The 17,635-nt window shown below is 39.2% G+C and overlaps 1 protein-coding gene across 1 annotated transcript; it reads left to right on the forward strand.

Annotated features, from left to right (window-relative positions):
- Window positions 1–15,775: 15,775 nt before the first annotated feature.
- On the forward strand, window positions 15,776–16,576 carry LOC140878217 (uncharacterized). The gene has a single exon (XM_073281824.1). It carries the CDS (start codon window positions 15,776–15,778, stop codon window positions 16,574–16,576), a length of 801 nt encoding a protein of 266 aa, XP_073137925.1.
- Window positions 16,577–17,635: the final 1,059 nt, after the last annotated feature.

Below are 17,635 nucleotides of genomic sequence, written 5' to 3' on the forward strand. Positions count from 1 at the left end.
AAGGTCATCTATTTGGGGTAAAGGATACCTGTTCTTGACTGTAGCCTGATTCAATTTGCGGTAGTCGATACAGAGCCGCATAGAACCATCTTTCTTCCGAATAAACAGAACAGGAGCACCCCAAGGCGATACACTAGGTCTGATGTATTCCTTGGCAATAAAATCCTCAAGTTGTTCCTTCAACTCTCTCAATTCAATAGGTGTCATACGATAAGGAGCTTTGGAGATAGGTTGAGTACCTGGCACTAAGTCAATACTGAATTCGATCTCTCGAATAGGCGGCAATCCAGGAACATCTTTCGGAAACACATCTGCAAAATCTCTAACCACTGGTATATCAACCAATTCAGGGCTAGATTTCAGTACATCAACTACATAGACCAAAAATACTTCTGCACCTCTTTGTAACAAACGAGTCATAGATAACACTGAAATCAAAGGAATTCTAGATCGAGAACTCTTACCAAAGAATTTTCACTCTCTGTCATTTCAAGTCTGAACCTGACAACATTCTGAAAACAATCGACTGTTGCCCTGTACTTGGTTAAAGCATCTATACCAACAATAAAATCAAAATCTGACAGTCCAAGTACAAAACAATCGAACTCTAACAAATTTTCCTCAAAACAGAGTTCACAGTTCCTGACTAATCTGACAGAAAACAATTCCTCCATCCAAAGGTGAAGTAACAGCTACTACAGTAGGCAACAACTCAGAGGCAAAGCATGTAATAACACAAATTTCTCAGAGATAAAGGAATGGAAAGCACCTGTATCTATCAAGAAATGAGCAGAATAACCAAAAATCGAACAGTTACCTGCTATAACGTCGTCTGGTGCTGCCTGAGCCTGATCCTCTGTCAGTGCAAAGACACGTGTCTACTGTCTCGGAGGCTGGTTCGCACTAGAGTTACCTCCCTGTCTGTTCTGTTGCTGGGGATGAAAAGAGTGCACTGCAGAAGACTGCCTCTCAGGCTGAGATGTAGGTCGAGATGAACTTCCACTATGAGCTCGATCTCTGTTACGCTGAGGGCACACCTTAGAGAAGTGTCCCGGTTGTTGACAGGTGTTGCAGTTCCCGAAGACTCCCCCGCACTGATCCGGTGAGTGTCTTCTGTTGGAACACGCGTTCTCTGATCACACGGATGTGATACCCGGAGCAGCGAAAGTTAAATTTTTTTTTATTTTTCGATATGGAACAATTCCATATCGTGGATATCAAATCCTAACGATTAAAATTGTTGCAAGTAAAATAATAAACACAGTTAAATATTTTACCTCTTCAAGCTGAGGCTTGATTATGGACTCCAACAGAATTTAATCTGCTCTTCTTGTAAATCCCGGAAATCGATGACTTGCTCGATCAATCTCCGGAATTAGGTCCACGAACAGAAAACAGAAACCCTCTGATTGATTGCACTAGAAATCAATCAGATGTTTATCGAAGAGATTAAACAGATTTGATCTGTCAATTCAGAATGTAATTTTTCAAAAAAATCATAGACTGAATTATCTCAAAAAGGAGTAGAGGATTTTCGAAAAATCCCCTTGAAAATATATGTGTGTAATTCAAAAATTGCAAGAGGAATTGTGTGTAATTTTCGAACACTACACATGTATTTATAGATAATTTTTAGACTAGATTAAGTTATAATTGTATTAGGACTCTAACTCCTTAGGGCCCACAATCCATAACTTAAGCCTAACAAGCCAACCTGTTATTATAGAAATTAATATAAAATTCATCGTGACTCCGATTGATAAACTGATTTTACCAATGTGCACAGAAACCATATCTGCATCTTTTGAAGTCAAGATAATTTTTCTGAATCCAAATTCAGTGATTTCCAAAAATGCCCATCCCTATGTCATTTTAGAAAATTCCACTCCCTTTAGTTAAGAAGTCCATGTTGGAAAACGGTGTTCAGATCAATCAGAATTGATACCCGGTGCAGCGGAAGTTTTAAAATTTTATATGGAACGATTCCATATCATGGGTATCAAAACTTTATGATTAAATTGTGCGTGTAAAAATTAAATAACAATTAAATTTTTACCTTGAATCTCGAAACGAGATTATGGACACCAACAGATAACTCTGCTCTTGTTGTATATCCCAGGAACTGATGGACGAACAATTCTTCAATCAGGTCCACGAACAGAATTCGAATCCCTCTGATAGATTGCACTAGAAAATCTATCAGAAGTTTCTACGAAGAGAATTAACGAATTTGATCCGTTAAACCAGACTGCAAATTCGAAATTCACAGACTGGATTTCAGAGAGAAAAACACAGAGAGGGGGGCGGCCACTCTAGGTCTCAAAACCCTAGTGTTCGAAAATTATGAGACTTGTTCTGTAATTTCTGCACTGCAATAACTTATTTATAATGTGGGCTGCTAACAGCTTAGGGCCCATTAGTCATAAGTTAAAGCCTGACAAGCAAAGCCTGCATATTCACAAATTAATATAAAATTCATCGTGACTCAGATTGATAAACCAATTTCACCAATGTGCACAGAAACCATTTCTGCATCTTTTAAAGTCAAGATAAATTTTCTGAATCCGAATTCAGTGATTTCCAAAAATGTCCATCCCTATGTCATTTTAGGAAATCTTACTCTTCTACTCTGATATAAGAAGTCCTACTTCTTTGTTCATTAAATTTAACTCTTTAAATTTAACTATCTCAACGGGAATTAGAAATCTATTACTTGTGTGACCCTCAATGGTTCAGGGATACAGCTAGCCGTGGGCTCACAACTCCTTGTGACTCGGAACAACAATTTCCAACTTGCCCATCGAATCATGGTAAGAGCGCCTAGCAACATCGCCCCATGATTCCCTAGGTATCACTGATAGTTCCTGCAAGAACCAATAGATTTTGGTTAGCGTACAGTACGGTCCCTTCATCCATATATCCCGATCGAATCAACAACCATTGGTAAATCGAGAGTCGTTCGAGATTCGATAACTATGCAATACATCTTGAAGATCAAATAGTGACATCGCATGTGCTACTAAGAAAACCATTTCTTAAAACACATCATGTACTCTGGCCAGAGATTCGTCACACTAATATCTCCTCAGATTGCATAGAATATCCACACTCGCAAGTATGTGGTGAATCCTTGACAACAAAGCATCGACTCCTATATGTGTCGTAACTGTACCCAATCCCGACACCTGATGACCCCAATAGAGTCGGTAAACGAGTCAAAATACAGTACTAGCATATAGAGTCTCAATGATGTTTCAAGTAGTAAGGACTAATGGTGTACAACCAAAACCGCGGACTTTATCCACTCGATAAGTGATAACCACTTGGAAAGTCCGGATAGGGTAGTTCGATCATTCATCGAATGAATATTCATTTGCATGCTTTGAACATCTCTATGTTCCATACCAATGAAACGTGGTACTCCGCATCGCAAATGCAAGTCTCAATCTCGAGCGATCCTTATCCTTATTAACGGACGGCTCAATTGACTAGGAACTGTTTAGAATATACAGTGACTTTGAGATGTGTTTCATGATAGCCATCCCCATGTGCTACCACATCTTACATACACTATAGTATATTCAAGGTCTTCATCTAAACATCTTATAGTATGTCACAACATAATAATATGATAAAAGATAAAGTAAATGCCATTATAAAAGTGTAAATTATATTAAACAAAAGATTGTTTATACATAGAGTCATAAAAGCCCTTAGCCACAAGTTGGCTCACTGGGCACCCACTCTTTCAATCTCCCACTTGCCCTAAAGCCAACTAGTCATACTACGTAGTCCCATTTCTTCGCGATGTTTGTCAAATAATGGTCCTGGCAAGGTCTTAGTAAGTGGATCAGCGATATTGTCTGCAGAGGCCACTCTCTCGACAGTGATGTCTCCCCTTTCCACGATCTCCCGGATGATGTGATATTTCCTCAGTACGTGTTTGGATCTTTGATGAGACCTTGGTTCCTTTGCCTGAGCAACGGCACCCGTGTTGTCACAGTACACCGGGACTGGACCAACAGCTTCAGGAATAACGCCCAACTCTTGGACGAAATTCTTCATCCAAACGGCCTCTTTAGCAGCAGCTGATGCCACAATGTATTCTGCCTCAGTGGTGGAATCCGCTGTGGTGTCCTGCTTGGAACTCTTCCAAGAGACAGCACCGCCATTGAGCATGAACACAAATTCAGAGGTTGACTTCGAGTCATCCACGTCACTTTGGAAGCTAGAGTCGGTATAGCCTTCCAATTTCAGTTCTCTTCCTCCATAAACCATGAATACATTCTTAGTTCTTCTCAAGTACTTAAGAATATCCTTCACGACTTTTTAATGCATTTGACCGGGATTGGCTTGATATCTGCTCGTGACACTTAGAGCAAATGCCACATACGGTCTGGTGGATATCATCCCATACATGATACTCCCTATGGCTGACGCATATGGTACGTGTGTCATTTTTTCTATCTCTTCGTCAGTCTTGGGACACATAGACTTGGATAGAGAGACTCCATGACACATAGGTAGATGTCCTCTCTTGGACTCATCCATTGAAAACCTTTTCAATATAGTGTCGATGTAGGTAGCTTGAGTAAGTCCTATCATTCTCTTAGATCTATCTCTATAGATCTGTATCCCTAGAATATAGGATGTCTCACCCAAATCCTTCATCGAGAATCTACCTGATAACCATATCTTTGTTGACTGCAACATCCGTACATCATTCTCAATGAGTAAGATGTCATCAACATAAAGTACTAAGAATGTCACAGCATCCTTAACTACTTTCTTGTACACGCACGGTTCCTCCGGGTTCTTGATGAAACCAAAATCCTTTATTGTTTCATCAAATTTCTAGTTCCAACTTCTTGATGCTTGTTTGAGACCATAGATCGATCTATGAAGCTTGCATACCTTATGCTCGCTTCCCATGGATGTGTATCCCTCAGGCTGCGTCATATAGATCTCTTCCTTAATGTTTCCATTAAGAAATGCAGTCTTTACATCCATTTGCCATATCTCATAGTCATACCATGCTGCTATGGCAATAAGGATTCTTATGGACTTGAACATTGCGACTGGTGAAAAGGTTTCATCATAGTCAACTCCTTGTCTTTGAGTATAACCTTTTGCCACCAATCGTGCCTTGTAGGTCAATACCTTTCCATCAGGCCCAAGCTTTCTCTTGTATATCCATTTGCACCCAATTAGAACAATTCCATCGGGAGGATACTAAAGACCAAACTTGGTTAGAATGCATCGAATCTATTTCCGATTGCATAGCTTCAAGCCATAAATTTGAATCCGCATCAGAAATTTCTTCCTTGAAGTTTCTTGGATCACATCCAATGTCGGGTTCACTTTGATCCCCTTCAAGAAGAAAACCATATCTAATAGGAGGCCTAGAAGTCCTCTCGGATCTTCTAGTAATAGGCGTGTCAATCAATGGTTCCTGAGTTGTAGGATCATTATTTTGTATCTTGGGTTCTTCTCGAATTTCTTCGAGTTCCATCATCTTGCCTTTCTTATCCAATAAGAACTCCTTCTCCAAGAAGGTGGCATTCCTTGAAACAAACACTTTTGTTTCAGTAGGATGATAGAAATAATATCCGATTGAATTCTTCGGATACCCTACAAAATAACATAAGGTGGATCGACTATCCAACTTATCTCTCACTGTCTGCTTCACGTAAACAGGACATCCCCAAATCCTCAAGTACGAATACTTAGGAGCTTTGCCATTCCATAACTCGTATGGTGTTTTGTTCACTGCTTTAGTGTGAACGTTATTCAACAACAATTCCGCCGTTTCAAGAGCATAGCCCCAAAACGAAGGTGGGAGCTCAGTGAAGCTCATCATGGATCGAACCATGTCCAACAAAGTTCGATTGCGACGCTCTGAAACACCATTAAGCTGAGGTGTCATAGGAGGAGTCCACTGAGAGAGAATCCCATTCTCTTTTAGATAGCTCAAAAACTCGGTACTCAAGTATTCTCCACCTCGATCTGATCGAAGTGCTTTAATCCTCTTACCTAGTTTGTTTTCTACTTCAGCCTTGAATTCTTTGAACTTTTCAAATAATTCAGACTTATATTTCATCAAATATAAGTACCCATACCTAGAATAATCATCAGTAAAGGTAATGAAGTAGGTGTGACCAAATTTTGTACCAATACTAAATGGTCCGCAAACATCCGTATGGATCAAATCCAATAGATTTTGACTACGCTCAGGTTTTCTTTTGAAAGGAGATTTAGTCATTTTTCTTTTCAGGCAGGACTCACAATTAGCTAGAGAGTTAATATCAGACATATCAAACATGCCCTCTCCCACTAGCTTGTTCATCCTCCTTGATGAAATATGACCTAGCCTAGCATGCCAAAGGTTTGCCGGGTTTTGACTATCGATTTTCCTTTTGTTCGTTGTTACCGGTTTATCAACATAATTTATTGGAACGTCTTTTAATTTTAAGTTATATAGATCGTTTTCAAGTTGTCCATTTCCAATCAAACATTCATTCTTGTAAATATTGCAAATCTCATTCACAAAATTACAAGAAAAACCATCTCTATCAAGCATAGAAATAGAAATAATGTTTTTAATCAAGTCTGGAACAAATAAAACATCTCTCAAAAGTAACTTAAAATCGTTCTGCAAAATTAAATAAACGTCTCCCATAGCTTTGGCTTCAACTCTAGAACCATTTCTGAGCCTCAGCTGGGTCTCACCCATTCTAAGCTTGCGACTTCTTGTCATCACCTGCAAATCATTGCAAATGTGAGATCCACATCCGGTATCCAATACCCAAGAAGTTGTATTAAGTGAAACATTTATTTCAATATAAAACATACCCTTCGCAGTTCGCAACTGCTCTAGATATTCCTTGCAGTTACGTTTATAATGATCGGGTTTCTTGCAGTGATGGCAAACATCCTTGGACTTTTCCATGTTTGAAGCCTTTGTCTTGTTCTTCTTCTCGGGTCCGATTTTCTTGGATGGGGCAGAATGTTTCTTACCCTTTGTACTTGGCCCCTTCTTAGCAGAAGAAGAGGAGCCCACCAAGAGAACCGGTTTATCCTTCTTTAAAGTGGCTTCATAAGTTACAAGCATATTGACCATCTCTTCAAGGGAGGCCTTTATCTTGTTCATATTGAAATTCACCACAAAACCGTCAAACGATGAAGGAAGAGAGAGAAGTAATAAGTCCACATTGAGTTCATGCTCCAATACCAAATCAAGCGTTACCAACTTCTGAATGAGCGAAATCATGCGTACCCCATGATCACGGACCGAAGTCCCTTCACGCATGCGACACGTCATTAACTCTTTTACAGTAGCGAACCTTTCAGCTCTCGATTGAGCCCCAAAAAGTTCCTTGAGTTGTACGTGAATGTCAGCAGCATTCACGGTATCCTCAAATCGCCTCTGGAGTTCATCGGACATCGAAGCTTGCATATAGCATTTGGCCTTGATACATGGTCCCACCATGTATCAAGTTTGGCCAACTCTTCCGGACTTACATCAGCTGGTGCTTCCTTCGGAGGGGATTTTTCTAACACGTAGAGCATCTTCTCCGAAGTCAAGACAATCTTCAACTTACGGAACCATTCCGTATAGTTTGCGCCAGTCAGTTTATTTTGTTCGAGGATAGAGAAAAGTGGATTACGCGAATTCATCTTTGTGAAATACTGAAAAGAAACAGACAAATATCAGTGATTGTTTAATTAATTTACTAAGACATAAAATAGGCAAAATTTATTTTATGAATCTCACTCCCACTATTTTAACGATTTCACTACCCTCTAGTGAAAACGAAAAACATTTATTTAGTGGGAACATGGAGTCTAATTGACAAACTATAGTCCCGAATAATATCAGCCAACCATAATTTTCAAAAGGTAGAGCCCAATTGCTTCCAAAGCAACCTCCATGTTTTTACCTCATGTCCAATAAGGGCCCAATAATATGACGCCGTTTATTGTGACATGTCAAGATGACCCATCAATATCAAGTTGTGATGGACGGTCGCCATGTGGATCCCCAATAATATGAGCCAATCCCATGGGAGTTCCATCCAACTTACAACATGTGTCGATCCAATGTACAGCTTTCCGACGAACGCCCCCCCCCCCCCCCAATAATATGAGCCGGACCGTATCCGCGGGTAGCATCTCATACATTGATCGTTGATGGAAGGTAGGAACATTTAAACAATATTTAAATTTCCTTTATTTATCTTGATATAAATTTTAAATCATATTTAAAATGAGAGATTTTAATTTTGAAAATTTGTCTCATCATTTAAAATTTGTATGCTTGCGGGATTCATACAATTTAGTCTAAACATGCATACAACGATAATATCATATATTATATTTTAGGATGATCGATTCCATTACTAATCGACTCGTGGTTGCCAATCACGAGTCTAAGTCCAATCCTAGGTGATATGCAAGTATGCAATGCAATCCTATTATATTGTGCTTTCAATTTACATTTCTTCAGTCTTTATTGTCTGCTGGGCCCACCTTCGTCTTCAAATCTTCATCTCCCACTAAGTATAATGTATTTACAATAAATAACTATGAAAAGTAGGGGATACATTTTAAGGGGTGGGAACGGGCCATAAACCAGGCCCACTTTTATTACATATGACAATTCATATTGGGCCATAAACCAGGCTCATTAATAAATCCAACAACAATAAAAACAAATGTAAATTCCCTAACATACACCTACAAAATTGGTCATGGTAATCGATCATCCTTATCCAATAATATTTAATTCAAAATTAATTTATTGGATAACATGCAATGACAATTAAATTAAAAAGGATAAAATCATATTCCATATATAAAATCTTATTTTACATACAAAATCATATTTTACCTTTTTATCAAATAAAATCATAGTTTACATATAAAATCCAATTTTATACATAAAATCATATTTTACTCAATATTTCCATAAGATCATATCTTATCATCAATTGTACCAAAAATAATTAATTTCATAAAATCTGATTTAACGGATAAAATCTATAAATTTTCCAAAAATTCAAATTTATCCAAAAATCAATTTTAAAATTTTCGGACTCGAACAATTCGATCCGACGCCTCGTGGACTAATCAAAAACAATTTTCGATCGGACCAAAAATAAAATCTTAACATATTAAAATTTTAAATAAAAATAAAAATTAATTTTCCCGGGCCGCCCGGGACGATCCCGGGCAGCCCGCGCCCCAAAAAGGGCTCGGGCCGGGCACCGACGATCGCTGCCCTGGGCGGCGATCAAATCGCTGCCCTGGGCAGCGATCCTTGGGCAGCGATTGGATCGCTGCCCCGGGTTTGCCCATTAATTTTAAATTTTTAAAATCCTTTTGTTTCAAAAAACCAAGGCTTAAAAATTTTTGTACAATCGATTAATTTAATCGCTTGATCTGAGCAACCTGGCTCTGATACCACTATTGGAAAACGGTGTTCAGATCAATCAGAATTGATACCCGGTGCAGCGGAAGTTTTAAAATTTTATATGGAACGATTCCATATCATGGGTATCAAAACTTTACGATTAAATTGTGCGTGTAAAAATTAAATAACAATTAAATTTTTACCTTGAATCTCGAAACGAGATTATGGACACCAACAGATAACTCTGCTCTTGTTGTATATCCCAGGAACTGATGGACGAATAATTCTTCAATCAGGTCCACGAACAGAATTCGAATCCCTCTGATAGATTGCACTAGAAAATCTATCAGAAGTTTATACGAAGAGAATTAACGAATTTGATCCGTTAAACCAGACTGCAAATTCGAAATTCACAGACTGGATTTCAGAGAGAAAAACACAGAGAGGGGGGCGGCCATTCTAGGTCTCAAAACCCTAGTGTTCGAAAATTATGAGACTTGTTCTGTAATTTCTGCACTGCAATAACTTATTTATAATGTGGGCTGCTAACAGCTTAGGGCCCATTAGTCATAAGTTAAAGCCTGACAAGCAAAGCCTGCATATTCACAAATTAATATAAAATTCATCGTGACTCAGATTGATAAACCAATTTTACCAATGTGCACAGAAACCATTTCTGCATCTTTTAAAGTCAAGATAAATTTTCTGAATCCGAATTCAGTGATTTCCAAAAATGTCCATCCCTATGTCATTTTAGGAAATCTTACTCTTCTACTCTGATATAAGAAGTCCTACTTCTTTGTTCATTAAATTTAACTCTTTAAATTTAACTATCTCAACGGGAATTAGAAATCTATTACTTGTGTGACCCTCAATGGTTCAGGGATACAGCTAGCCGTGGGCTCACAACTCATTGTGACTCGGAACAACAATTTCCGACTTACCCATCGAATCATGGTAAGAGCGCCTAGCAACATCGCCCCATGATTCCCTAGGTATCACTGATAGTGCCTGCAAGAACCAATAGATTTTGGTTAGCGTACAGTACGGTCCCTTCATCCATATATCCCGATCGAATCAACAACCATTGGTAAATCGAGAGTCGTTCGAGATTCGATAACTATGCAATACATCTTGAAGATCAAATAGTGACATCGCATGTGCTACTAAGAAATCCATTTCTTAAAACACATCATGTACTCTGGCCAGAGATTCGTCACACTAATATCTCCTCAGATTGCATAGGATATCCACACTCGCAAATATGTGGTGAATCCTTGACAACAAAGCATCGACTCCTATATGTGTCGTAACTGTACCCAATCCCGACACCTGATGACCCCAATAGAATCGGTAAACGAGTCAAAGTACAGTACTAGCATATAGAGTCTCAATGATGTTTCAAGTAGTAAGGACTAATGGTGTACAACCAAAACCGCGAACTTTATCCACTCGATAAGTGATAACCACTTGGAAAGTCCGGATAGGGTAGTTCGATCATTCATCGCATGAATATCCATTTGCATGCTTTGAACATCTCTATGTTCCATACCAATGAAACGTGGTACTCCGCATCGCAAATGCTAGTCTCAATCTCGAGCGATCCTTATCCTTATTAACGGACGGCTCAATTGACTAGGAACTGTTTAGAATATACAGTGACTTTGAGATGTGTTTCATGATAGCCATCCCCATGTGCTACCACATCTTACATACACTATAGTATATTCAAGGTCTTCATCTAAACATCTTATAGTATGTCACAACATAATAATATGATAAAAGATAAAGTAAATGCCATTATAAAAGTGTAAATTATATTAAACAAAAGATTGTTTATACATAGAGTCATAAAAGCCCTTAGCCACAAGTTGGCTCACCGGGCACCCACTCTTTCAGTCCAACTTCTCTTTCATTAAATTTAACTCTTTAAATTTAACTATATCAACGGGGTTTAGTTATCCATTACTTGTGTGACCCTCAATGGTTCAGGGATACAGCTAGCCGTGGGCTCACAACTCCTTGTGACTCGGAACAACGATTTCCGACTTGCCCAACGAATCATGGTAAGAGCGTCTAGCAACATCGCCCCATGATTCCCTAGGTATCACTGATAGTGCCTGCAAGAACCAGTAGGTTTTGGTTAGCGTACAGTACGGTCCCTTCATCCATATATCCCAATCGAATCAACAACCATTGGTACATCGAGAGTCGTTCGAGATTCGATAACTATGCAATGCATCTTGAAGATCAAATAGTGACATCGCATGTGCTACTAGAAAACCATTTCTTAAGGCACATCATGTACTCTGGCCAGAGAATTGTCACACTAATATCTTCTCAGATCGCATAGGATATCCACACTCGCAAGTATGTGGTGAATCCTTGACAACAAAGCATCGACTCCTATATGTGTCGTAACTGTACCCAATCCCGACACCTGATGACCCCAATAGAGTCGGTAAATGAGTCAAAGTACAGTACTAGCATATAGAGTCTCAATGATGTTTCAAGTAGTAAGGACTAATGGTGTACAACCAAAACCGCGGACTTATCCACTCAAATAATAATAACCACTTGGAAAGTCCGAATAGAGTAGTTCAATCATTCATCATATGAATATCCATTTGCATGCTTTGAACATCTCCATGTCCATTACCAATGAAACGTGGTACTTGGCATCACAAATGCTAGTCTTAATCTCGAGCGATCCTTATCCTTATTAGCGGACGGCTCAATTGACTAGGAACTATTTAGAATATACATTGACTATAAGATGTGTTTCATAATAGTGATCTCTCTTTATTCACTATCTCATCTTACTTAAACTATAGTATATTCAAGGTCTTTATCAAAACAACAATAGTATATCACAATATAACAATATGAAGAAAGACAAAGAAAATGCCATTAATGAATGTAAATTATATTAAACAAAGATTGTTTATACATAGAGTCATAAAAGCCCTTAGCCACAAGTTGGCTAACCGGGCACCCACTCTTTCATCTTCCCCCACACTTGCTGCAGTACATGGATGAAGATCCTGAACTCTGTCCTGAACCAAACTGTCGGGAACCACTGGAACTAGATGAACTGTTCCCCTGCCTCTTGAACTGTTTCCCTTTTGCTTTATACTGATCCTTTATGTTTCCTCCACTGTTTCCACCTTCGTACCTCTGATGTTGGTTCTGAACTGAGGTGGCTGATTCTGATGCTGAGATGGTTGGTTCTGAAACTGTCTCTGCTGCTGAGACACCATCTGATTACCTCTCTGCCTCCACAAGCCTGCTTTTGCACCCTTTGCGTGATTCATGGCATCCGCAAAGTTATCTCGCCTAGCGGTGTTCACCAACATGAAGATGTCGGGATTCAAGCCGTTGATAAACTGATCAGCTTTGGCTTCTTCACTGTCGGCAATGTGCGGGGCAAAATGCAACAAACTATCAAACTTGGCTACGTACTCCTCAATGTTCAGATTCCCTTACCTCAGATTGGCAAAATCGGCTCCCTTGTCCTTTCGGTACGAAACAGGGAAAAACCGCTTATAAAACTCAGTTTTGAAAAGAGACCAATCAACAACTGTACCTCTGTTCTCCATGGATCTCTTGGTCGTGATCCACCAGTTCTTGGCAACACCACGCGGCTGATGAATGACTAACCTGGTTCGGCGGTCATCTGTATAATCCAGGGAATCGAACAGCTGATCAATGTCATCCAACCAACTCTCACAGTTAACTGGATTCTTAGTACCCATCAACAAAGGCGGATTAAAAGACTGAAACCTCTTCAGCAAGGTTTCCATAGGAGTTGCTGTAGCATCCAACTGATCAACTTCAGTACTAGCTTGCTCAGTCGCAGGAATAACTGGAGGTGGGTTTCTGTTTATCACTCGACGAGGACCCATCTGATAATCAAAGGTTAGGACACGATATAACTCAATTGCTACAATCGGTGCCCTTACAACCGCTTGGAATACCGGATACCAGTCGATAACAGAAACAGATATACTCAAGTAGATCATGCTTTATTATTTAAATCACATAACCACGTAATTCAAATAATTCTCAAACAATAAAGCATGCTCGCATGGAATTAAGTACACAGTTAAATAATTCAAATACATGCGAGGAGCCAATACACGCAGACTCGATCTATCCCGCTCACTCTAGTTCAACCAAGAATCTTAACGCTCTGATACCACTTAATGTAAGACCTCGGTTCTAAACAACTAATCTCGGGATTAAACAACAATAAGGTATTCAAGATTCAAGATTAAAAGCAATAAAAGAAATTTTTTTTTTTTTGAAATAGTGCCTCACTCGATCGGTAAGATCTAACCGATCGAGCGAGCAACTTAGCAACAGTTACTGCCAGAGAAAACTCCCAGCTCCGCTCGATCGGTAAGATCTTACCGATCGAGCGGCCACCAAAATTTCAAAACAGAAACTCAGCAAAAGGACCTTCGCTCGATCGATTAATTCTCGCCGATCGAGCGGTGACAGCTCTGAATCAAAAACAGCAGAAAACATGCTGGAAACTCAAGTCCAATACATTCAAAATACCAACATGCATTACAATCACAAATTATCCGAATAATACATGAAGGACTAGAGTTGATCAAATACGCGTAAGGCTAGAACATGCAACCAAAAAGTTCGCATAATCGATACAACATAAACTACAAAGTTCGAGATCTAAACATGTTCTAACATAAACTAGGTAGACATGCTGACACGACTCCTAGACCGAGTCATACTACTAGCTCTCCCTCTTGTTGCTAAGCAGGTCTTCGCTAACTTGATCCTGCCCCACCTGTTGCCAAGTACATATACAAAACAAAGCAACAGCCGGATAAACTGGTGAGAAAAATACTCCCAGTAAAAGCAACATAACAAGTAATGAAATCAGTAAACATGCTTTCCAAACAACACGTAATCAATATCAACGTAATGAAATGCATGTCTTTAAATCGGGATATCAAATCTGATAAACGAGGGATTGCTGTTGTGCTTATGGGATCCCGAGGATGAGATCACGTAACGACTCACCAACTCTCCCAATCGTGGTGGTGCCACGTATCCCACTCCCCTAGACTTTGATCAACTATAATGAGTATGCTAGCACCAGGCGAAACGACTATGACCTAGGCCACTCAATCATAGTTCCCAAACGTCTAAACAAAAAGGGCGGTTCTGCCCGCTAAAATCAAAGTTGGCTCAAGATGAATGCATAACCAAAAACATAACATAAGCCTCATAACAAAACTCAACTAATCAACAAAATACGAGTTCAACATGCTAGAACAAGTATTGATGCAATATGTGATTTGAAAGGGAAACTCGAGAACCAACTGTCCCGAGTATGCTATCCCGCTAACGATGACTGCTTTTACCTTTCAATGTCATAGCTCCAACTCTGGAAATGCTACAACAAAAGTCTTAAATCAAAAACTAAACCATCCCAACAACAACAACAACGGTACAAGGTAATCTCTTTACCGATCTTCGTCCAACTCTTGACGCTCAACAGCTGTTAAATCCGGGCTTGACTACTCCAACGAACTGTACGGAGACAAAAGATGATCAACATCATCGAACAAACTCAAAGCCCAAAGTACAACAACTCAAATGGTTCGAAATCTCAAAACTCAAACCGACGGCATAACGGCTATAAACTGAACAAACCAAAAACGCAGACAGCAGTTCAATACCGATATTAATATGAATCAATGCTAAAACAACAATATCAAGGCAATTCCAACAAATCTCAAAACCCAATTTTCGAACAAGGCTTCCGAAAATCAAAACAATTCCGAACGACGCTCAAATTCAAAATCGACAGATAATAAACGATCAGAACTCCGTCAAGAACAACATACTCGAATCTTAAGAGATTCTAACAACATACAAAAACTAGAATGAATCCAATCGTAGAAAGACTTACGATATAACGGAGCTCTCGTTGCAGTGCTCACTAATCTGCCTTCAGAAATAAATTCCAACGGCCGGATCGAGCTCGGACTGAATTCAGAAAGCTTGGAGGCTCAATGAATCATCTTCAATGGAGGAGGCGTGCTTCGGGAAGATGGAGGAGACTTGTCAACTTAATTCTTAAGTGTAGATAATATATAAAACTCAATATTTGCGTTTTAGTCCCTAAAAAATCCAAAATTTGCAAAAAGGACACTGATCAAAATCAAGTCGGATCTTGAACTCTGTAATCTTCGATTAACTCAAATAAACTCATTTAAGATAAAAACGGGGCGTTACAGCTGGAGTCCACCCAGAAGAACTGATGGAAAAGGAGATTTTCTCCTCAAACCAGAAACAGATTGGAATGCTGAAGAAACAGCAGCTTCAAACATGAATAACAAAGCCCTTAATGCTATATTTACTTCTCTTGATTCTAACATGTTTGAACTGGTGACTAACTGTGTTTGTGCTAAACAGGCTTGGGAAAAACTTCAAATGCACTGTGAAGGATCTGAAAGTGTGCGTCGAACCAAAAGAATGATTCTCACTACTCAGTTTGAAAATTTGAGAATGGAGGAAAGTGAGACAATTGATGAATATGAACGCCGCTTGAGGAAGATTGAAAATGAGGCAATCGATCTAGGAGATGTTATATCAAATGAACGCCTTGTAAGCAAAGTGCTGCGATCACTGCCCGAAAGATTTCAAATGAAGATATGTGATATTGATGAATCTAAGGATACATCAATTCTGAGTTTGGATGAACTGATGAGTTCACTGCGAACGTATGAGTTAGATATGAATATGGGGAGAAAAGACAAAGGTAAGTCTATTGCTCTACAAGTTTCTAACGACTCATACAATGATTTTGTTGATCTGACGCAGGAAGTAAATAAGTCTGACTTAGGAGATGAATCCATTGACTTGCTTACTAAACAATTTGGTAACTACTTAAAAAGGATGAGGGACTCAAAGAAATCTGGACAGAAATCTAAAGCTTCAATCACTCCTGCTGTTGGAAGACCCTTAAGAATTGGTGGACCAGAACAGAACACCACCCCATCTAAGAGTCAATTTCGAACACACAGTGAAGGAAAAGCGCTGGCTATATCAAAGAAAATTGATTCTGTGAAGTGTCATGAATGCACAGGTTTTGGTCACTATGCGAATGAGTGTCCAACCAGACTTTGAAGAGAAATGAATGCTTCCTTAAGCGATGATGAAGTTGAAGAGGGTATAGAACTAGGAGAAGAAGAAACTCACAATGCACTAACTGTTCTGATGCAAAAGAAAAGCAGTGTTGTTTTCAGTGTTGCAACACTTAGCCACAACACTCACAGAAAACAGAAGTGCTGGAATGCATCGGTAACTGAAGACTTGAATAATCAAGATGCTGATGAGGATGAGCTTTCTCTAGAAAATGTCCAGAAGATGTATGAAGAATTGTTTGCTGATTGGGTGACAAGGAACAAGTCAAATTCTACTCTATCAAAGGAGAACAGTGAACTGAAAGAAGCAGTGGCTAGACTTGAAGTTTTTCTGAGCAAGAAAGATTTGGAGTTGTACAGAATAAAAGAGGAACTTGGAAAAGCTACAGCTACACTTGCCAAGTTCAACTCAAGCAAAGTCAAACTGGAATCAATACTAATGATGGGACAGAATGATAGAACTGGACTAGGATTTGAGAACAATAAATTTGAAGTGGGGGAGTCATCAAAAACTGTGTTTGTCAAGGAGAACAATAGCTCTGCTAGTATTCCAAGTGAATCTCCTAAGCCAAAACCAATTCCATTGAAAGTACAAGTTCCTGCTCAGAGGACCAAGCATAGGAAGCGTCGGTACATCTGTCACTACTGTAAAAAACCAGATCACATAAAACCTTACTGTTTTAAGCTCAGGTATGATTATATGTTCTCGAATACCAGGCAAGTGTTGTCACCAGTGTTTCCAGCACTGCACCAGAACACTGCCAGGAAGAAAAATACTGAAAAAAATATTTGGGTTCCAAAAGCTAAATCTAATTGTAATGTTGTTTATGCTTCCTTGAAAACTAATGTTGCAGGTTATTGGTATTTTGACAGTGGGAGTTCTCGTCACATGACAGGATCGAAGAAGTATCTTGCTGATTATGTTGAACAAAATAAAGGAAAAGTGACATATGGAGGAGGAGCTAATGGAAAGATTGTTGGTAGAGGCACATTGAACGTAGAAGGACTGCCCAAGCTTCACAATGTTCTATATGTTAAAGGA

The sequence above is a fragment of the Henckelia pumila genome, chromosome 2 (genome assembly GCF_033568475.1).
Source record: "Henckelia pumila isolate YLH828 chromosome 2, ASM3356847v2, whole genome shotgun sequence".
Taxonomy (NCBI): domain Eukaryota; kingdom Viridiplantae; phylum Streptophyta; class Magnoliopsida; order Lamiales; family Gesneriaceae; genus Henckelia; species Henckelia pumila.